The following is a 19338-nucleotide window of genomic DNA, read 5'->3' as shown; positions in this document are numbered from 1 at the left end:
CTGATTGAGAGATTTCATGAGAAGGGGTATATGTTAGACAATTTGCTAAAATTGAAGGCAGGGATAGCAAGTATGGATAGAAATACTCTGTTTAATAAAACCAAGAAAAAGGAAAATCAAATGGAAATGGCCTTTGTCACAGGCTTGAATACTCAATACAAGGCCTTTGAGCATATCCTGAAGAAATACTGGCCCATCCAGAAGGAGTTCTATCGAAAATACTACCTAATAGACCAAAGTTTGTGTCTAGGAGAGTGCCCACTCTCTGTAACCACCTAGTTCATAATGTAATCAACCCACCAAAACCGATAAAAATCTTTTCAGAAATGACAGGTTTTTATAAATGCCAAAGATGTCTGCCCTGTAGAGTCACGCAAAAAGGAAACATTCAAGTCCGAAACTGACCACAGAGAAAATCAAATAAAGGAATTGATTACATGTCACAGCACCCACGTCACTTATGTTATTGAATGCCCGTGCCACCTTCAGTACGTGGGCAGGACTACCCGCCTTCTATACGTGCACATACGGGAACATATCAGTGACATTAAGAAAGGGTTCCCAAACATAATTTATCATGCCATTTTGATGAGGTACATCATAGGGATCCAACTGGATTAATCTTCTTGGGATTGATCTCATCAAAGATCATTGGAGAGGAGGAAATAAAAAAAACCCTTATCTCACAAAATGAAACAACTTGAATATATCGGTTGGGATCTCTTGTCCCTAGGGGCTTGAACCTGGACAAAGACCTTAACTGCTTTATAGCTAACCCATGATGGGCCCCCATTACTAATTGGGGTAGCTGTTTACATCTCATGTTATCCTAAATGGAACGGAGGTACTGATTAGTTAAACTCAGACTTTCAACTTACCAACAAATCTGGGAGGTCTAGTGTCCTCTGCTAGGAATCTGCAAGTTGTAGGATATTATGGGGTAGGCCCCCAATAAAATATTTTTACCATCCAGCATCTTTATCTTATTTTTCAGTATCACCCTGGGTTACCATTCTGGGCCTGGTGTCCCCTCATTTGCTAATTAGTGGACAGTCATCTGAGTTGATGCTTGGGGAGGACCTGTTCCCTCCAGCACATCACAATAGGATTTCCTATTCCTATATTTATATATTTTTATTGTATATTTTTTACAATCTTTATTATTATGCGTATGTGAGTTTAGACATGGTAGTTGCTTTATTCCAGCAAATCATGACCTTAGGGTATTTCACTCTTAATTTTATCATTATCTTTTAGCTGGTTTCTGCAGTTTTACTAGGTAATATCTGGAGTGCATGTCTCCTTGTTTAAAGGCACATGGTTTGCCTACCCGCACTCTCACCTTCTAACACTGGGGGGAGTTTGGGTGGATAAGCTATGTTGTGTAGTCGTTTGGTTTTTCCCTATTATCAATGTTATCCTAGCACATCACTCGGATTGTGCATTTAGCTATGGATGTTAGTTTATACTCTTAAGATGTCGTTTCTCATATATACTCTGTTTTATTAATGTTCTGTTTTATATGTGCTTACGGGAAAGCAGTGATGCGGGTCATGTTCATATATATTCTTTTGGGACTTTATAAATTACTGCCCGTTATGGATGACTGCTTATTGTTGCACTCATTGCATGCATCCTGTGATGTTTGCTCCTCCCCCTTCCTGGATTGGGTAATCTGGAGTTACGGGGAGGTGGGACCTGCATGGCTGCTCTCTTATATATAGACGTAGGGTGCAGCAAGATGGCACCGCCTCAGACGACGTCAACGACAAAACGCATAAGGCGGAGCAACGCACACTACGTCATTTCCGGTAACGAGAGCTGTCGGGTGGAACGCAGCTGGAGCGCACGCTGCGAATCCCCGACTGCAGTACTCTGCCATCCTCCAGCTAGTGTTTTTTTTTCCAAGCAGTAACACCTATGCTGTATGGAATTGTTCTTAAAACATATTTTACATTTTTTTTAATAAACATAACTTTTTGGTACTACACCATGGGAGCCATTATCTCTTTCAAGAGTGTATCTACAATTGCCTAAATACCTGGATAACAAATGACACCCATGAGCCTGTAAACGCTGCGATTTGGAGGATTAATTGTTTAAAGCCATCAGGATTTGAGTCGATATCCGAAATACCCCTGTAGAGGTTAGAGGAGCTGGTGAGTGGGGACCTAAGAGGGGGAGCACAAAAGTCACCTGCTAAACCTGCTACCACGAACACCATTCACATTGGAACTGTTGCTTTTGTTTGTTTTTTGTGCATTTTTTAGTGCATTTTTTCTTTTGTGCAACGCAACTTGCCTGTTTTTGGACAATCCATAGCATTATCGCATGGACTGCATATTGCTAAATATTACACTTTTCACATATATTATATGTTTTGGACTATTAATTTCACTAATTTTTCACTGATCAATGTTCTTACCTCGTATTATTAGATTTTTAAGCACTTTCAGGGGTGTGGACCCCCAATTATCATCTATTATTGATCTTGATTTATTTTTAGTTTTACACTTTATTTGCTGCATCACTTACACCCGCTAGTACTGATGATTATGCACCTACCCTCCTACATTCCTGCTTAAGAGATTCTGTCCTCACCACAGGTGGATTTATATATTGCTAACCTTTAAACGTAGGTCACGGCAAGGGTGTTAGTAGTTAATGACACCACTGTGAATTTCTATAACCATATGATCCCATTGAGTATTCTGTTCCATTTTAGCCATATAAATAGAGACCCGATAGATCACTCTTCGGGCTACAGGTAGCGCCACTGACCCCAACCATTTTCTTTCTTTTACACAAAAGATATATATGTCCAAATTACCAGGTGGGCAGTTCGAAACCGGAATGCGGGCCGGACTGTTGATATGCCTGTCTTATACTCTTCAGTGTGTACTGTACTCACCAATGTATGAGGATGATCTCAGTTATCTGTATGAAACCATGTCTGATGAAGGAAACAAAGGGGTCTACTTATAGAAAATTCATAGGACGAATGTGACAATCATTAATTCAGCCATTACAAATTCTGGCCATAATGTAGCAAAGTGATTTCCTATGATAGCCAGCTCCATCTAGTGACCATAATGGGGCATTTTTGCTGACATACTTCCATTAGTAAAAATAGCGCAATACCACATTATGACCACTAGATGGAGCCAAGGAAATCAGTGTATGAAATAAAATACATCCAATATTCATCACAGCTGGGCGAATGCTGGTCACATTTATTCAACAATTTTTTTATATTTAAAAAAGAGCTACTATAAATATACCACATCCATTATATATATCATATCAAAAAGAACCTTGTATGTCAGATTTTATTGGTACGACAAAAGCCCAAACATAAAAATTACATCAAATATAAATCTTAAAAAAACCACATGGGAACAAATCCATCAAACATTAGGCCATATATATTCATAGTGACTCATTTAGCTTTGCTGAATTGTCCAAGAGGTTGACGCATTTCATATCAATAAGCTTCCTCAGGACCTTTTATTCCTTGGCAACAAAGAAAATCAGCCTAACTAAAAAACCATACAGAATATAAATACATAGCAATCTCATTATTTTAGAACATTGTATATTATGTGCCACTTACACAACACTGGGGGACATAGCAAGGAGACAGTGATAAATGGCGGTGTCAAAGTAGCTTGCACAGTCAGCTGGTCATGAGTTATAAAGATTAGCGGGATAATAGACATGTGCATGAAAAAAGTTAAGTAAAAGAAACATTTTTTTTTACTTGTAAAAAATTAAAGTTACACCCAAGCACATAAAATCCACCCCCAAAAAATGTGATGCCCCCCACCCCCATATATACACACTTACCTACATAAACGCACACGTTGGAGCGCCTATGCCTGAAAACGTTAATTGCGATAAACATGTTCCATATCGCCGTGCAAAATGGAATGAGAGCAATAATTCTAGCACCAGACCTCCTCCATAACACTAAACTAATGACCTATAGGGAGCTCTTAAAGCATCGCCTACAGAAAATATAGGGTACTGAAGGTTGTCATCATTTCACAGGTGCATGCAAATTTAAGATGTGACATATTAGGTATCTATTTACTCGGTGCAACCTCGGCTTTAATATTTTACAAAAGAAAAATCAGGTTATTTATTGTGTTTTTGTGTCCCCTGAAATGAACTTTATTTCATAGACTTTTGCGGTAATATTGTGTGACATAAAAAAATGGAACTACCACTATTTTATTCTCTAGGGTGTCTGCTTTCCGAAAATATATATTTTGGGGATTTATATAATCTTCAGGCCTAAAATAATGTTTTACACATGTGGGCAAAAAAATGCAAAAGCGGCTCTGGCAGTGAAAGTGTTAAAGGATAAGTTCATCTTCGGTAACATGTTACATGTTCCTGCAGCGGCTCAGTGATCCGAGCCCTCTGTGTGACAGCAGTGTGGGGAGAAGTTCCCAATACTGGCTGTCACTTTATGAAAAGAGTGCAGCCGTGCCATTCATTCACAGAGTTCTGTCCTTTGCCGATGTCGGCTTGTAGTTTTCAATGAACACCCACACCACTGCTGAGCTCTCTGTTAGATGATTGGTTCTTCCTGTCACTGTAACTGCCTTCCCGTATAATGTACTGGCAGAGACAGTCTACAGGAGTCCTGCATAGCACCAGCCATCAGAACATTATGGCTGCAATGCTTTCAATGCTCCTAAAAAATAGGTAATTAAAATTTTTCTATCTGCAGAAAATGTGCATTTATTACTTTTATAAAAGGTGAACTTTTCCTTTAACCACTTGAGGACCAGCCGCCGCAGTTATACTGCGGCAGGTTGGCTTCCCTGGGCGAGCCATCGTAGCTGTACGTCGACCGCTTTAAGAGCGATGCGCGTGCCCGGCGGTCACAATGTCCACCAGGCACCCGCGATCACTCCTGAGAGAGACAGAATGGAGGTCTGTCAATGTAAACAGACACATCTCTGTTCTGTCAGGGGAGGAGAGACAAATCTGTTGTTCCTACTGCTTAGGAACAGCGATTTGTCTCCTCCTCCAGGCAGTCCCATCCCCCCACAGTTAGAAACACACCCTAGGGCACACATTTAACCCCTTGATCGCCCCCTAGTGTTAACCCCTTCAGTATTCGCTTATTGCAATTTTTTTCACCAAAAATATGTAGAAGAATACATATCGGCCTAAACTGAGGAATAAATTTGTTTTTTTCAAATTTTTTGGGGATATTTATTATAGCAAAAAAGTAAAAAATATTACTTTTTGTTCCAAATTGCTGCTTTTTTTGTTTATAGCACAAATAATAAAAACCACAGAGGTGATCATATACCACCAAAAGAAAGCTCTATTTGTGGGGAAAAAAAGAACATCAATTTTGTTTGGGTGCAACGTCGCACGACCGCACAATTATCAGTTAAATCAATGCAGTGCCGGATCGCAAAAAATGGCCTGGTCATTTAAGGGGGCAAATCCTTCCGGGGCTGAAGTGGTTAACAGAGCAAACACCAGAATATGATTTGTCTGTTCAGCATGCTCTTGTACTGAGCACCCAAGTTCTAAAAGCCCCCGACATTCCTAAAAGCACCTCAGATTTATTTACAGTTTTGGTTAAAAATGTTTATTTTAACAGGACAAGGAGATTAGGACCCTGATTTAGTCCTTTGGACCAGTAGGTTTTTTTTTAACAAATTTCCATACCCCTGGATCTGTTTCTTACATGATAAAGATCAGCCATGGAGTATATCTGAGGTGTATATCAGGGTGTGCTTCTTCCCCAGATGAGAGCTGTGATGTCCAGCAACATTCATATAGAAGACATTTCCCACACTCAAGGCACTAATACACCTGGAGGGTTGTGTGGGATTCCTGATGTACAGGAAGACAGGACTTCAGTGAGGAACAATTCCCTCACTCAGGACAGGAAAGTGGCTTCTCCCCCGTGTGAGATCTCTGATGTCTGGAAAGATGGGACTTCTGTGAATAACATTTCTTGCACTCAGGACAGGAATATGGCTTCTCCCCCATGTGAGATCTCTGATGTCTGTTAAGATGAGACTTCTGTGAAAAACATTTCCTGCACTCAGGACAGGAATACGGCTTCTCCCCTGTGTGAGATCTCTGATGTTTGGAAAGATGGGACATATGTGAAAAACCTTTCCCGCACTCAGGACAGGAATACCGATTCTCCCCCGTGTGACATCTCTGATGTGCGGAAAGCTGGGACTTCAATAAAAAATGTTTTCCACACTCAGGACAGGAATACGGCTTCTCCCTCGTGTGAGATCTCTGATGTGTGTAAAGATTGGACTTCTTTGAAAAACATTTCCCGCACTCAGGACAAGGATACGGCTTCTCCCCCGTGTGAGATCTCTGATGTGTAAAAAGACTGGACTTCACTGAAAAACATTTTCTGCACTCAGGACAGGAATACGGCCTCTCTCCCGTGTGAGTTCTCTGATGTTTGTAAAGATGGGACTTCTGTAAAAAACATTTCCTGCACTCAGGACAGGAATACGGCTTCTCCCCCGTGTGAGATCTCTGATGTGTGTAAAGAGTGGCCTTCACTGAAAAACATTTCCCACACTCGGGACAAGAATATGGCTTTTCTCCTGTGTGAGATCTCTGATGTGTGTAAAGAGTGGCCTTCTGTGAAAAACATTTCCCGCACTCAGGACAGGAATATGGCTTCTCCCCTGTGTGAGATCTCAGATGTGTGTAAAGATGGGACTTCACTGAAAAACATTTCCCACACTCGGGACAGGAATACGGCTTTTCTCCTGTGTGAGATCTCTGATGTTTGTAAAGACTGGACTTCTCTGAAAAACATTTCCCGCACTCAGGACAGGAATACGGCTTTTCCCCCGTGTGAAATCTCTGATGTGTGTAAAGACTGGACTTCTCTGAAAAACATTTCCCGCACTCAGGACAGGAATACGGCTTTTCCCCCGTGTGAGTTCTTTTATGCACATTAAGATGGGATTTAGAACGGAAACACTTCCCGCACTCAGGACAGGAATACGGCTTCTCCCCTGTGTGAGTTCTTTTATGCCTATTAAGTTGAGACTTAGAATGGAAACACTTCCCGCACTCAGTACAGGAAAACCTCTTATCTGTTGGAAGGATGGCACAGTCCCTCACAGTCTGAGGCTCCTCAGGATAAGAGGAATACAATGGTCCATCTACACTGTGTGGTGCCGGATGGACATTTGAGGTAGTCGGGTTTTCTCCTGGACTATACTGTGTGATGTCCTCGTCTTCTACTTTACAGCCTGGAGACAAAGTGAGACAATCCTCTGAGGTTTTCCTCATCTCCCGTCCATCTACTAAAATAGAAATAAAAAGATTATTACTTGACATGAGCAGATTGGTTCCCCTAAATCAGGACTCTGCCCACATCAGGCAGCTTGTCTCTGAGGATCTTACAATTCCCCCCTCAAGGTAACTAGTAAATGGGTCCTCTGATCTCCTACCAGTTCATTTCTTTATTTATGGACCTTAGTCAGAGAGTGAGGAAACAACGAGAACTGTCTTTTATAGGAGTGACAGTGATGAGGAGATTATAGGACGAGTGTCCCCACCCCCTCTATCACTCATTTCCATCTTCCAAACACAAGAAGTCCTGCACTTCCTTATTTAGTCCATGATTTAGTCATGAATAACAGCAGGGCTGAGCCCCACCAGAGGTCAGAGAGTGAGGATGGGGAGAGAACAACCAAGAAGAAGACTGGACTGATCCTGAAGACCACCATCATTGGGTTATTGACTCCTCCTTCATTATCACTTTCTGTTTAAGGTTCCAAAGTTTGTGGATGTTATCACATTATCAACATGTAAACGTCTGTGCTCCAATCAAATCATCAGATATAAAATGTCCAGCTGGTAGAGAATGGGTGTAACAAAAAAGAATATATATTATGTTTATATATAGCAGTGGGTAGAGGGGAGAGAGCAGAAGTCAGGACTATGTAATGTTCAACATATTGTATAAAATACAACAGATAGGACTATCTAGTATCAGAATGATGTAATGTACAACAGAGTATATAGTGTAGGGGTTAGGGGTATGTAATGTACAATATAGAGTATATAGTGTAAGGGTCAGAACTCATAATATTGGTAATAAATGGTAACCTAAATGCTCACATGAGACAAGCTGCAGAGGTCCCACAGTGCTGCCTCCCATCTCCTGAGACTGAATACATCGTTTCTGGTTATCAGATGATGGGGGATCTTGGTGGACCCTCTATACTGCTCTCTCCTTTACAATAAAGTCTCCTCTTACCCGGTAATGTGAGGGGCGGCTGATTGTCCATAATGACGTCCTTGTAGAGATCCTTGTGTCCTTCTAAATACTCCCACTCCTCCATGGAGAAATAGACAGTGACCTCCTGACACCTTATAGGAACCTGACACACACAATGATACAGTCACCATCCAGACACATCCCTTGTCTGTTACTGGATAATGTTCCAGAATTCCCAGCACCGCTCACCTCTCCTGTCAAAAGCTCCATCATCTTCTTGGTGACTTCTAGAATCTTCTGTGTGTTGTGTCTTGTAGGGATCAGAGATAGAGGTGGGGGGATGGTGATGGAATTCTGGATTCTCAAAGATCTTGTGGTCCTATAATGAGATCTTCTTCTTGTCTCATTATTAGTAGATTTCTTCATTATTACTGCACAGGTCTGTGTTATACAAAGATAAATATCACCCTTCCACGGGGATGTCTTAATATCATCATGGGCTTCTGGGAAAAGTAATGTACTGGAGCCCCTACCAGCCTGCACTAATTTACTAAAATTAAAGTATAAATAGTTGATAGAAGTAAACAGATATTTATTAGTACTTTTAATATGATAGATTTTAAACAATGAGAATACATGTCATAAATCAAAGACTAATCAACACAGGGCACAGGGGATAAAAAGGGCACAGTACAGGGGGTGCAGGAAGTTATAGTTCAGGGGGTGCAGGAGGGCATAGTACAGGGAGGATAGGAGGGCACAATATGGGGGGGGGGGGGGGGCGGGAGGACACAGTACATGGTGTACATGAGGGCACAGTACAGGGGCAGGAGAGCATAATACAGGAGGGTCAGGAGGGCACAGCATAGGTGGCAGGAGTGAATAGTACAGAGGGGAATGAGGGCACAGTACAGGGAGCAGGAGAGCATAACACAGGAGGGCCAGGAGGGCACAGTATAGGGGGCAGGAATGAATAGTACAGAGGGGAGGAGGGCACAGTTCAGGGGGCAGGAGAGCATAATACAGGAGGTTGCTAGGAGGGCACAGTATAGGGGGCAGAAATGAATAGTACAGAGGGGGAGGAGGGCACAATTCAGGGGGCAGGAGAGCATAATACAGGAGGGTCAGGAGGGCACAGTATAGGGGGGCAGGAGTGCATAGTACAGAGGGGAAGGAGGGCACGATACAGGGGGCAGTGGAGCATAATACAGAGGGGTCAGGAGGGCACAGTATAGGGGGTAGGAGTGCATAGTACAGATGGGAAGGAGGGCACAGTACAGGAGGGTCAGGAGGGCACAGCATAGGTGGCAGGAGTGCATAGTACAGAGGAGAAGGAGGGCACGTATAGGGGCAGTAGAGCATAATACAGAAGGATCAGGAGGGCACAGTATAGGGGGTAGGAGTGCATAGTACAGATGGGAAGGAGGGCACAGTACAGGAGGGTCAGGAGGGCACAGCATAGGTGGCAGGAGTGAATAGTACAGAGGAGAAGGAGGGCACGTATAGGGGCAGGAGAGCATAATACAGGAGGGTCAGGAGGGCACAGTATAGGGGGCAGGAGTGCATAGTACAGAGGGGGAGGAGGGAACAATATGAGGGGCAGGAGAGGATAATACAGGCGGGTCAGGAGGGCACAGTATAGAGGGGCAGGAGGGTACAATATGGGGTACAGGAGTGCACACTACATATTGGGGTGGGAGGGCAGAGTACAAGGTGGTAGGAAGGTACAATATGGGGGCAGGAATGCACAGTACAGGTCAGGGTGGGAGGGCACAGTACAGGGGCAGGAGAGCACAGTTCTGGGGGGCAGGAGTGCACAGTAAAGGTGGGGGTGGGGGGTACAGTACAGGGGCCAGGAGAGCAGAGTACAGGGGGCAAGAGAGCACAATATGGGGGATGGGCAGGAGTGCACAGTACAGGTGGTGGTAGGAGGGCACAGTATAGGTTGCAGTAATGTATAATACAGAGATGGTCTCCTCAAGCTGAGCAGTGCAGGGAAGCTGCTGTTACAGATCTTACCTGTTCTGGCAGTCTGTCACTGGGCTAAATCTACAATTGGAATAATATCTCTCCCCCGTATACCCCCATTTCTCCCTCCCACAGTTTTGGTGCTTTGTAGGGGTTAAGGAAAAACCCCGAGGTGGAGCATCTTACTATTGCTGTTGCTCCTGAGGTTGGGATGTGTACTGCTCCGATCACATAGGATGAATAGGATAGGAGGTCCAGTGGGGATCGGTGCTGTACACATCCTGCCCTCACAAGCAGCAGTAGTAGTAGTAAGACGCTCCACCTCGGGGGTTCTTCCTTAATTCCTTGAAAATAGTGGGGAGATGTCATTCTGATTGTAGATTTAGCACAGTGACAGGCTGCTGCTGTAGCCACACACCAGATTCTGGGACACTTCCGGGGACATGGCCACCCTGGGACAGATTAGTAAAAAGCTTGACCGACTGTCTCGGAATATTAGTATAATGTATTGCAAGATTATCAAGGGGCCCCTGGGCAATGCCCATGCATTAAAGCGGAGCTTCACCCAAAAGGGGAAGCTCTGCTTGTTTGCCTCCTCCGCCCTTCCGCTGCCACATTTGGCACCTTTCGGGCGAGCAGATACCCAGTTTTGACAGGTACCCACTCCCACTTCCAGCGAAGTTAGCCAGAAGTTCAACCCCCCTCCTCCCTCCCCCATCACTGAGCCATTCACAAAGCGCAGTGCACTTCTTGCATGCGCAGTAGGGAACTGGCTATGAAGGCGCAAGGCTTCACTGCCGATTTCCCTAAGCCCATACGGCAGCGGAAGCACCCAAGAGCAGATTATAAAATCAACTCGGGTGAAGACATTGCTGAATTGGTGGAGTGGTAAGTGTCCTACTATAAAAAGTCAGCAGCTACAGTATTTGCAGCCCCTGATTTTTATTTATATCTGAAGGAGCCTGGAGCTCCTCTCCCATAATCCCTCATCTCTATGGTCAGCTCTATATTTACTTTCCAGGGATTGATTGGCCACAATGTTCCCAATTCAGAAAAGAGCAGACATCTCCATCCAATGATGCGATTACAGTGTGGTCAGATTTATAGGTCCTTCTAGAAATCATATAATAGAGCCACTAATGTTTTACTAGTAAGGCTCACTGACCCACCAGGAAATGTTACCCATGGAATTAGTTGTCAGTGGGCGTGGCATGCTGGTAATAATGGGTCAGTGATTGGACTAAACCTGAAATTGTTGTCTTCTATAACCAATGTCGCCATCTTGTGCTATAACCAAATATCATAGAGTACGTACACTTCATGTATTCATAGTACTTGTGTGGATGTCGTTACTGATTAGAAGGACATCAGAAGACTTAAAGCGGAGTCCGGCGAAAAATGTTTTTTTTTTAGATGTCAGTAGCTGCAAATACTGCAGCTGCTGACTTTTAAAATAAGGACACTCACCTGTCCCGGGGTCCAACGATGTCGGCACCCGAGACCGAACCGTCCCTCGATCCTCGGGTGCTGCCGCCGCCATTCTCAGTGAGGGAATCAGGAAGTGAAGCGTTGCGGCTTCACTTCCCGGTTCCCTACTGCGCATGCGCGAGTCGCGCTGCGCGTTCTCAATGGTCCCCGCTGTCTCCTGGGACCTGCGTCTTTCCCAGCAGATAGCGGGGGAGGGCGGGAGGGGGCGTGACTCCCGCGGGAGTCTATTCCCGGAAGTGGGTGCAGATACCTGTATTATACAGGTATCTGCACCCCCCTGCCCCCTGAAAGGTGCCAATTGTGGCACCGGAGGGGGGGAGGAATCCGATGAGCGGAAGTTCCACTTTTGGGTGGAACTCCTCTTTAAAGTGACTAAATACATCCCAGTGTACTGCGGAGTCAGATTTAACCCCTTCATTACACTCACCTCTCCAGTCAGCAGGCTGAGGATCTCCAGGGTGAGGTTCAATATCGTCTCATTCCCGGGAAATTCCTTCCTTACATTCTTCACAAAACTCAAATTCTGCTGATTGTCCATCATGACGTCCTTGTAGAGATCCTTGTGTCCTTCTAAATACTCCCACTCCTCCATGGAGAAATAGACAGTGACATCCTGACACCTTATAGGAACCTGACACACACAATGATACAGTCACCATCCAGACACATCCCTTGTCTGTTACTGGATAATGTCCCATAATTCCCAGCACCGCTCACCTCTCCTGTCAGCAGCTCCATCATCTTCTTGGTGACTTCTAGAATCTTCTGCATGTTGTGTCTCTCATGTTTTAGGGAGTCACATGGAGGCACTGTGATGGTCATATGATCACCTGACTTCACAAGAGGAAATCTCTGTATTGAGGAACCAATAAGAATATCATGTTAGAATCCCAGAATCCTCCTCACCTCTCCGGTCAGGTCTGTGTTTTATTAATAGAGATAAGAGTGATGTCATGTGACTTCCCAGAATCCTCCTCACCTCTCCGGTCAGGTCTGTGTTTTATTAATAGAGATAAGAGTGATGTCATGTGACTTCCCAGAATCCTCCTCACCTCTCCGGTCAGGTCTGTGTTTTATTAATAGAGATAAGAGTGATGTCATGTGACCTCCCAGAATCCTCCTCACCTCTCCAGTCAGGTCTGTGTTTTATTAATGGAGATAAGAGTGATGTCATGTGACCTCCCAGAATCCTCCTCACCTCTCCGGTCAGGTCTGTGTTTTATTAATGGAGATAAGAGTGATGTCATGTGACTTCCCAGAATCCTCCTCACCTCTCCGGTCAGGTCTGTGTTTTATTAATAGAGATAAGAGTGATGTCATGTGACTTCCCAGAATCCTCCTCACCTCTCCGGTCAGGTCTGTGTTTTATTAATAGAGATAAGAGTGATGTCATGTGACTTCCCAGAATCCTCCTCACCTCTCCGGTCAGGTCTGTGTTTTATTAATAGAGATAAGAGTGATGTCATGTGTCTTCCCAGAATCCTCCTCACCTCTCCGGTCAGCAGGTAGATGACCTCCAGGGTGAGGTTTAGTATCTTCTCAGTCATGTGACTCTGTTCCTCCTCCATCTTCATTGGTGCCGTCATTTGATCTATACAGGTCTCCTTGTAGACGGATAACTTTGGGAAATGAAAAAGTAAGAATTATTTGGATGGTATTGGTCACACAATAATAGGATGTGGATGTGAGGGGGGGTAGTTGGAGGGTTGCTGTACATTTAAGGACTAATTCCCCCCATGGGAACACATTTATTATTATTGTTATTATTATTACTATACAGGATTTATAAGGTGCCAACAATTTGCACAGCGCTTTACAACATGAGGACAGGCAGTACAATTACAATACAATTCAATACAGGAGGAATCAGAGGGCCCTGCTTGTTAGAGCTTAAAATCTAGGTGGAAGGGTCAAGTGATACAAAAAGTAATAACTGTCGAGAAAATAAAAGTACAGTTGTTAGTTCGGGGCAGGCTAGGCTTCTTTGCAGAGATGAGTTTTCAGTGATCATCTAAAAGCAATCAGAGTAGGAGAGAGTTGGACAGATTGGGGTAGGGAGTTTTAACCACTTGCCGACCGGGCCATAGTCGAAAGACGGCTGCAGCGCGGTCGGCTAGTTCTGGGTGGACGTCCGTGGGACGTCCACCCGTGGGACGTCCTCCCAGAATACTGCTCTCGCGCGCCCCCTGGGGCGCGCACCCGAGAACTTCCGTGACCGCCGGGTCCAGAGGACCCGGCGCATCACGGATCACGTTAAATTTGACGGAGCGATCACATGTCAACAGACCGGCGTCATGTCACGACGCCGGTTCCTCCCTCCCCTCTCTGTACCGATCGGTACAGTGTGAGGGGAGAGGGGGAGGGATCGGATGGCAGCACCGCTGTGGGCTGCATGTGTAGTGCCCACAGCGGTGCTCAGTGACAATTGTAGTCACATCCATCCCTCCATGCTCAGCCATCCCTGCAATACTCTGCATAATACCCCGCAATACTCTGCGTAATACCCCGCAATACTCTGCGTAATACCCCGCAATACTCTGCGTAATACCCCGCAATACTCTGCATAATACCCCGCAATACTCTGCATAATACCCCGCAATACTCTGCATAATACCCCGCAATACTCTGCGTAATACCCCGCAATACTCTGCATAAATACCCCGCAATACTCTGCATAATACCCCGCAATACTCTGCATAATACCCCGCAATACTCTGCATAAATACCCCGCAATACTCTGCGTAATACCCCGCAATACTCTGCGTAATACCCCGCAATACTCTGCATAATACCCCGCAATACTCTGCATAATACCCCGCAATACTCTGCGTAATACCCCGCAATACTCTGCATAATACCCCGCAATACTCTGCATAAATACCCCGCAATACTCTGCATAATACCCCGCAATACTCTGCATAATACCCCACAATACTCTGCATAATACCCCACAATACTCTGCATTATACCCCGCAATACTCTGCATTATACCCCACAATACTCTGCATAAATACCCCGCAATACTCTGCATTATACCCCGCATTACTCTGCATTATACCCCGCAATACTCTGCAATATACCCCACAATACTCTGCAATATGCCCAGCAATACTCTGCAATATACCCAGCAATATACCCTGCACTACTCCGCAATACTCTGCAATACCCCGCAATTTTTAACCAGTTCCCGCCCACAGTCATATGACGTCCTTGACTTTGAGCGGGGATATCTGAATGATGGGTGCAGCTACAGGCATCATTCAGATATCAGCTTTTTCAGCCGGCGATTCCCTACACCATAAGAATGATCATATGGCTGTTCCACTGCTTGATCGTTCTTACGGAAGGGGAGAGGGGACACCCCCCCCTTCCCGCCACCCTCCGGTGCTTCTACTGACTCACCGCTACGATCGAAGCCAAGATCGTTTTTTTTTGTTTTTTTTTTCAGGCTTCCCAGCCTAGAGGTGAGATGTGGGGTCTTATTGACCCCATATGTCACTGTAAAGAGGACCTGTCATGCCATATTCCTATTACAAGGATGTTTACATTCCTTGTAATAGAAATAAAAGTGATCAAAAATTTTTTTGGGGGGGAAAAAGTGTCAAACTAAAATAAATAAAGTAAAATAAACAATAAAAAAAAAAAAAAAAATGTTTAAAGCGCCCACATTCGTGTGCTCGCATGCAGAAGCGAACACATACGTAAGTCCCGCCCACATATGAAAACGGTGTTCAAACCACACATGTGAGGTATCACTGCGAACGTTAGAGCGAGAGCAATAATTTTGGCCCTAGACCTCCTCTGTAACTCAAAACATGTAACCAGTAAAAAATTTTAAAGCGTCACCTATGGAGATTTTTAAGTAGCGACGTTTGGCACCATTCCACAAGAGTGTGCAATTTTGAAGGGTGACATGTTAGGTATCTATTTACTCGGCGTAACTTCATATTTCACATTATGCAAAAACATTGGGCTAACTTTACTGTTTTATTTTTTTTTAAAGCACAAAACTGTTTTTTTTCCAAAAAAAAAGCGTTCGAAAAATTGCTGCGCAAATACCGTGCGAGATAAAAAGTTGCAACAACCGCCATTGTATTCTCTAGGGTCTTTGCTAAAAAAATATATATAATGTTTTGAGGTTCTATGTAATTTTCTAGCAAATAAATTATTATTTTTACATGTAGGAGAGAAATATAAGAATTGGCCTGGGTGCTCCAGAACGCCTGGAGGTGCTCCGTGCATGTTGGGCCTCTGTATGTGGCCACGCTGTGTAAAAGTCTCACACATGTGGTATCGCCGTACTCGGGAGTAATAGCAGAATGTGTTTTGGGGTGTAATTTGTGGTATGCATATGCTGTGTGTGAGAAATAACCTTCTAATATGACAATTTTGTGAAAAAAAAAAAGAAAAAAAAAAATCTTGATTTTGCAAAGAATTGTGGGAAAAGATGACAATTTCAAAAAAACTCACCATGCATCTTTCTAAATACCTTGGAATGTCTTCTTTCCAAATAGGGGTCATTTGGGGGGTATTTGTACTTTTCTGGCATGTTAGGGTCTCAAGAAATTAGATAGGCCGTCAGTACTTCAGGTGTGATCAATTTTCAGATATTGGCACCATAGCATTTGGACTCTCTAACATTCACAAAGACCAAATAATATACACCAAGTTGTACTTATTTTTACCAAAGATATGTAGCAGTATAAATTTTGGCCAAAATTTACAAAGAAAAATTACTAATTTGCTAAATTTTATAACAGAAACAAAGAAAAATTCATTTTTTTACCAAATTTTCAGTCTTTTTTCTTTTATAGCGCAAAAAATAAAAAACCCAACGGTGATTAAATACCACCAAAAGAAAGCTCTATTTGTGTGAAAAAAAAGACAAAAATTTCATATGGGTACAGTATTGTATGACTGAGTAATTGTCATTCAAAGTGTGAGAGCACCAAAAGCTGAAAATTGGTCTGGTTAGGAAGGGGGTTTAAGTGCCCAGTGGTCAAGTGGTTAAAGGATACGAGAGGCTTGGGAAAAGTTCTGGAGGTGAGCATGGGTGGAGATTACAAGAGAGCTAGATAGCAGGAGGTCTAGGGAGGGACAAAGAAAACAATTTGGTTGGTATTTTGAGACAAGGTTATTGATATATATGGGAGCTGAGTTGTGGATGGCTTTGTAAGTTATTGTTAGTATTTTGAATTTAACTCATTGGGTGAGTGGAAGCCAATGGAGGAATTGGCAGAGAGGGGTAGCAGACACAGAGTGGTTTGTAAGGTGTATGAGTCTGGCAGCAGCATTCATGATGGACTGAAGGGGGGGATAGATTATGTAAGGGCAAGCCAATGAGGAGGGAGTTTCAGGTGACCAGGGAGTGAATTAGAAGCTTTTTGGTGTCATTGGTTAGAAATGGGCATTTCTTGGAAATGTTTTGAAGGTTGAGGTGGCAAGTTGTGGACAGTGAATGGATATGGGACCTAGGACCTTGGCATGCAGGGGCGGGTTTATAGTTGTGTCATTGGTTTTGACAGAGAAATCAGGGGAAGAGGCACATGGGGGAGGAAATATTATGAGCTCAGTTTTGGATAGGTTGAATTTGAGGAAGTGGTACGACATCCAGGCTGATATGTCTGTTAGTAAGTTGGGGATGCGTGAGGAGACTGATGCGGTGAGCTGAGGGGTAAAGAGCTAGATTTGAGTGTCATCACCGTAGAAATGATATTGAAAGCCATGGGAGGCAGTCAACTGACCCAGGGAGGAGGTGTAGACCGAGAATAGGAGAGGTCCAAGAACAGAACCTTGGGAAAACCCAACAGAGAAAAGAAGAAAAGAGGGAGTAGAATTGTAAGTGACACTGAAGGTGCAGTGGGATAGGTAGGATGAGAACCAGCAAAAATTAAAGTCATTTAAACCAAAGGGGTAGAGTTTTTTTGAGGAGGAGGGGGTGGTCCATCATATCAAAGGCAGCTGAGAGGTCCAGGAGTACAGAACAGTTTTTATTGGTTTTAGCTTTCTCCGTAAGGAGAGCAGTTTCTGTGGAGTGTTGAGGGTGAAATCTAAACAAAAGGGCATCAGGAAGTTTGTTCTTAGTCAGATGGTCACTCATGTTGTATACCACAGGAGGTGGAAGACAGGGAGAGAGCAAAACTAATAAGGTGGTGATCAGAGAGTGGGAGAGGATTGTTGTAGAGGTTGCATGGAGTTCATAGATAGGAGAATATAAGGTCAAGGGTGTTGCATCGGAGTGAGTAGGAGACTGTATCCATTGCTTCAGGTCAAAAGAGGAGGTTAGACTGAAAAGTTTAGAAGTAGCAGTAGTATTAGCATTAACAGGGATGTTGAAGTCACTGAGAATGATTGTGGGGATTTCAGAAGAGATAAATGGGAGAAAATAGACATATACAATGTGCTTCTGAAGAGGAGAGGGTCAGCGAGGGAGGCGGGTGAAGTTCCTGTTAGGTGCTGCGTAGGGCTAGGATTCCCACTCTGCCTCCCTTCCATCCACTGGGTCTGTGGAAGTGAGTCTAGAGAAGGCCACCATAGGAGAAGGGAGCAGGAGAAGCAGTGTCGGATTCATGAAGCCAGGTTTGTAATGGCAAGTAATGGTAAGTAGGTAAAGGGAATTTGTGATAGTTCGTGGAGGGAGTAGAGTTTGTTGCAGACAGAGCGGGCATTCCAGAAGGTGCAGGAGAAGGGGAGGCTGATTTTGGGAAGAAGAGTAATGGAAACTAAGTTCTGTGGATTGTGGCTGCTGCCAGAGGGTGTAGGGTGATGGGCACAGTTAAATGATGGAGGCCCAGGGTTAAGGGGATATGTCACCAGAGGTTAGAAAAGTAGAAGGGTGAGGGTGGTAATGTGGGAGTGAGATTTATATGAAGGGACATGACCCAGCGCCCTGGATGTTTTATCAGCATGTGGTTATAGAATTAGCAGGTGTTGGTGGGTGCAGTAATAGCGAGAGGACATAAGGGAGGGTGATCTATATAAGCTGTGGGGTGGAGAAGAGGGGTGAAGGAAAGAGAGTTTAAGGAGAGAGAACACATTTGCCAGAATGAGTGGTAGAGAACGCATGTTACAGAGTGGAAGGAGAGCTGACTAGAGAGACGGGTGACCTGCAGTCTGTTTGGTACTTTTCAGTGCAGTTTGCTATGTATGTTCACTTTCTAAAATCACTGAAGTGCAGAGCTTGAAGTGCATATCACTTATATAAAAAAAAAAATCACTAAAGGAAAGAACAACAGTTCCTCCCAGCAAAGGGCTGTCCCCATAAGGGTGCTCTAGTTTTACACTGTTAAGGGTGGGGGTGGTTGTTTGTTAATCAAAGTGATTGTAAAGTCTTGTTTTTTAGGTTTTTTTTTTAAATAATAAACATGTTATACTTACCTCCTCTGTGCCATTGGTTTTGCACAGAGCAGCCCAGATCCTCCTCTTCTTGGGTCCCTCTTTGCTTCTCCTGGCCCCTCCCTCCTATCGAGTGCCCCCACAGCCAGCAGCTTCCTATGGGGGCACCTGGGCTGAGTCAGAATGCATTAAGATAAACAAAAAACTTGTGCCTATACAACTCCTTTAATGAATCATGAGTTAATATAAGGATGGCTAGCTATCAAAGCAAACCTTTTACAAGTCAGATTAGCAAGAGGGCAGAG

General features: G+C 44.0%; 1 protein-coding gene across 4 annotated transcripts in view; it reads right to left on the bottom strand.

The window, feature by feature from the left end:
• LOC141121793 (uncharacterized) overlaps positions 1–19338 on the bottom strand; it is a 139767-nt gene that overhangs the window by 108891 nt on the left and 11538 nt on the right. For 2 of the 4 annotated variants that reach the window (XM_073611511.1, XM_073611513.1), the window contains exons 2-5: positions 13189–13317; positions 12416–12550; positions 12126–12329; positions 8492–8683 (exon numbers count right to left, since the gene is read on the bottom strand). In XM_073611511.1, coding sequence (XP_073467612.1) covers positions 8492–8683; positions 12126–12329; positions 12416–12550; positions 13189–13284 — 627 coding nt within the window. In that variant the 5' untranslated portion in view covers positions 13285–13317. Of the gene's footprint in view, positions 1–8281; positions 8406–8491; positions 8684–12125; positions 12330–12415; positions 12551–13188; positions 13318–19338 lie in introns of all 4 variants that reach the window. The other 2 variants (XM_073611512.1, XM_073611514.1) reach the window with 2 other exon arrangements.

The sequence above is a fragment of the Aquarana catesbeiana genome, unplaced genomic scaffold (assembly GCF_042186555.1).
Source record: "Aquarana catesbeiana isolate 2022-GZ unplaced genomic scaffold, ASM4218655v1 unanchor232, whole genome shotgun sequence".
Classification (NCBI taxonomy): domain Eukaryota; kingdom Metazoa; phylum Chordata; class Amphibia; order Anura; family Ranidae; genus Aquarana; species Aquarana catesbeiana.
Note: the sequence above shows the minus strand (reverse complement) of the source record. Positions and strands in the feature narration are given on the sequence as shown.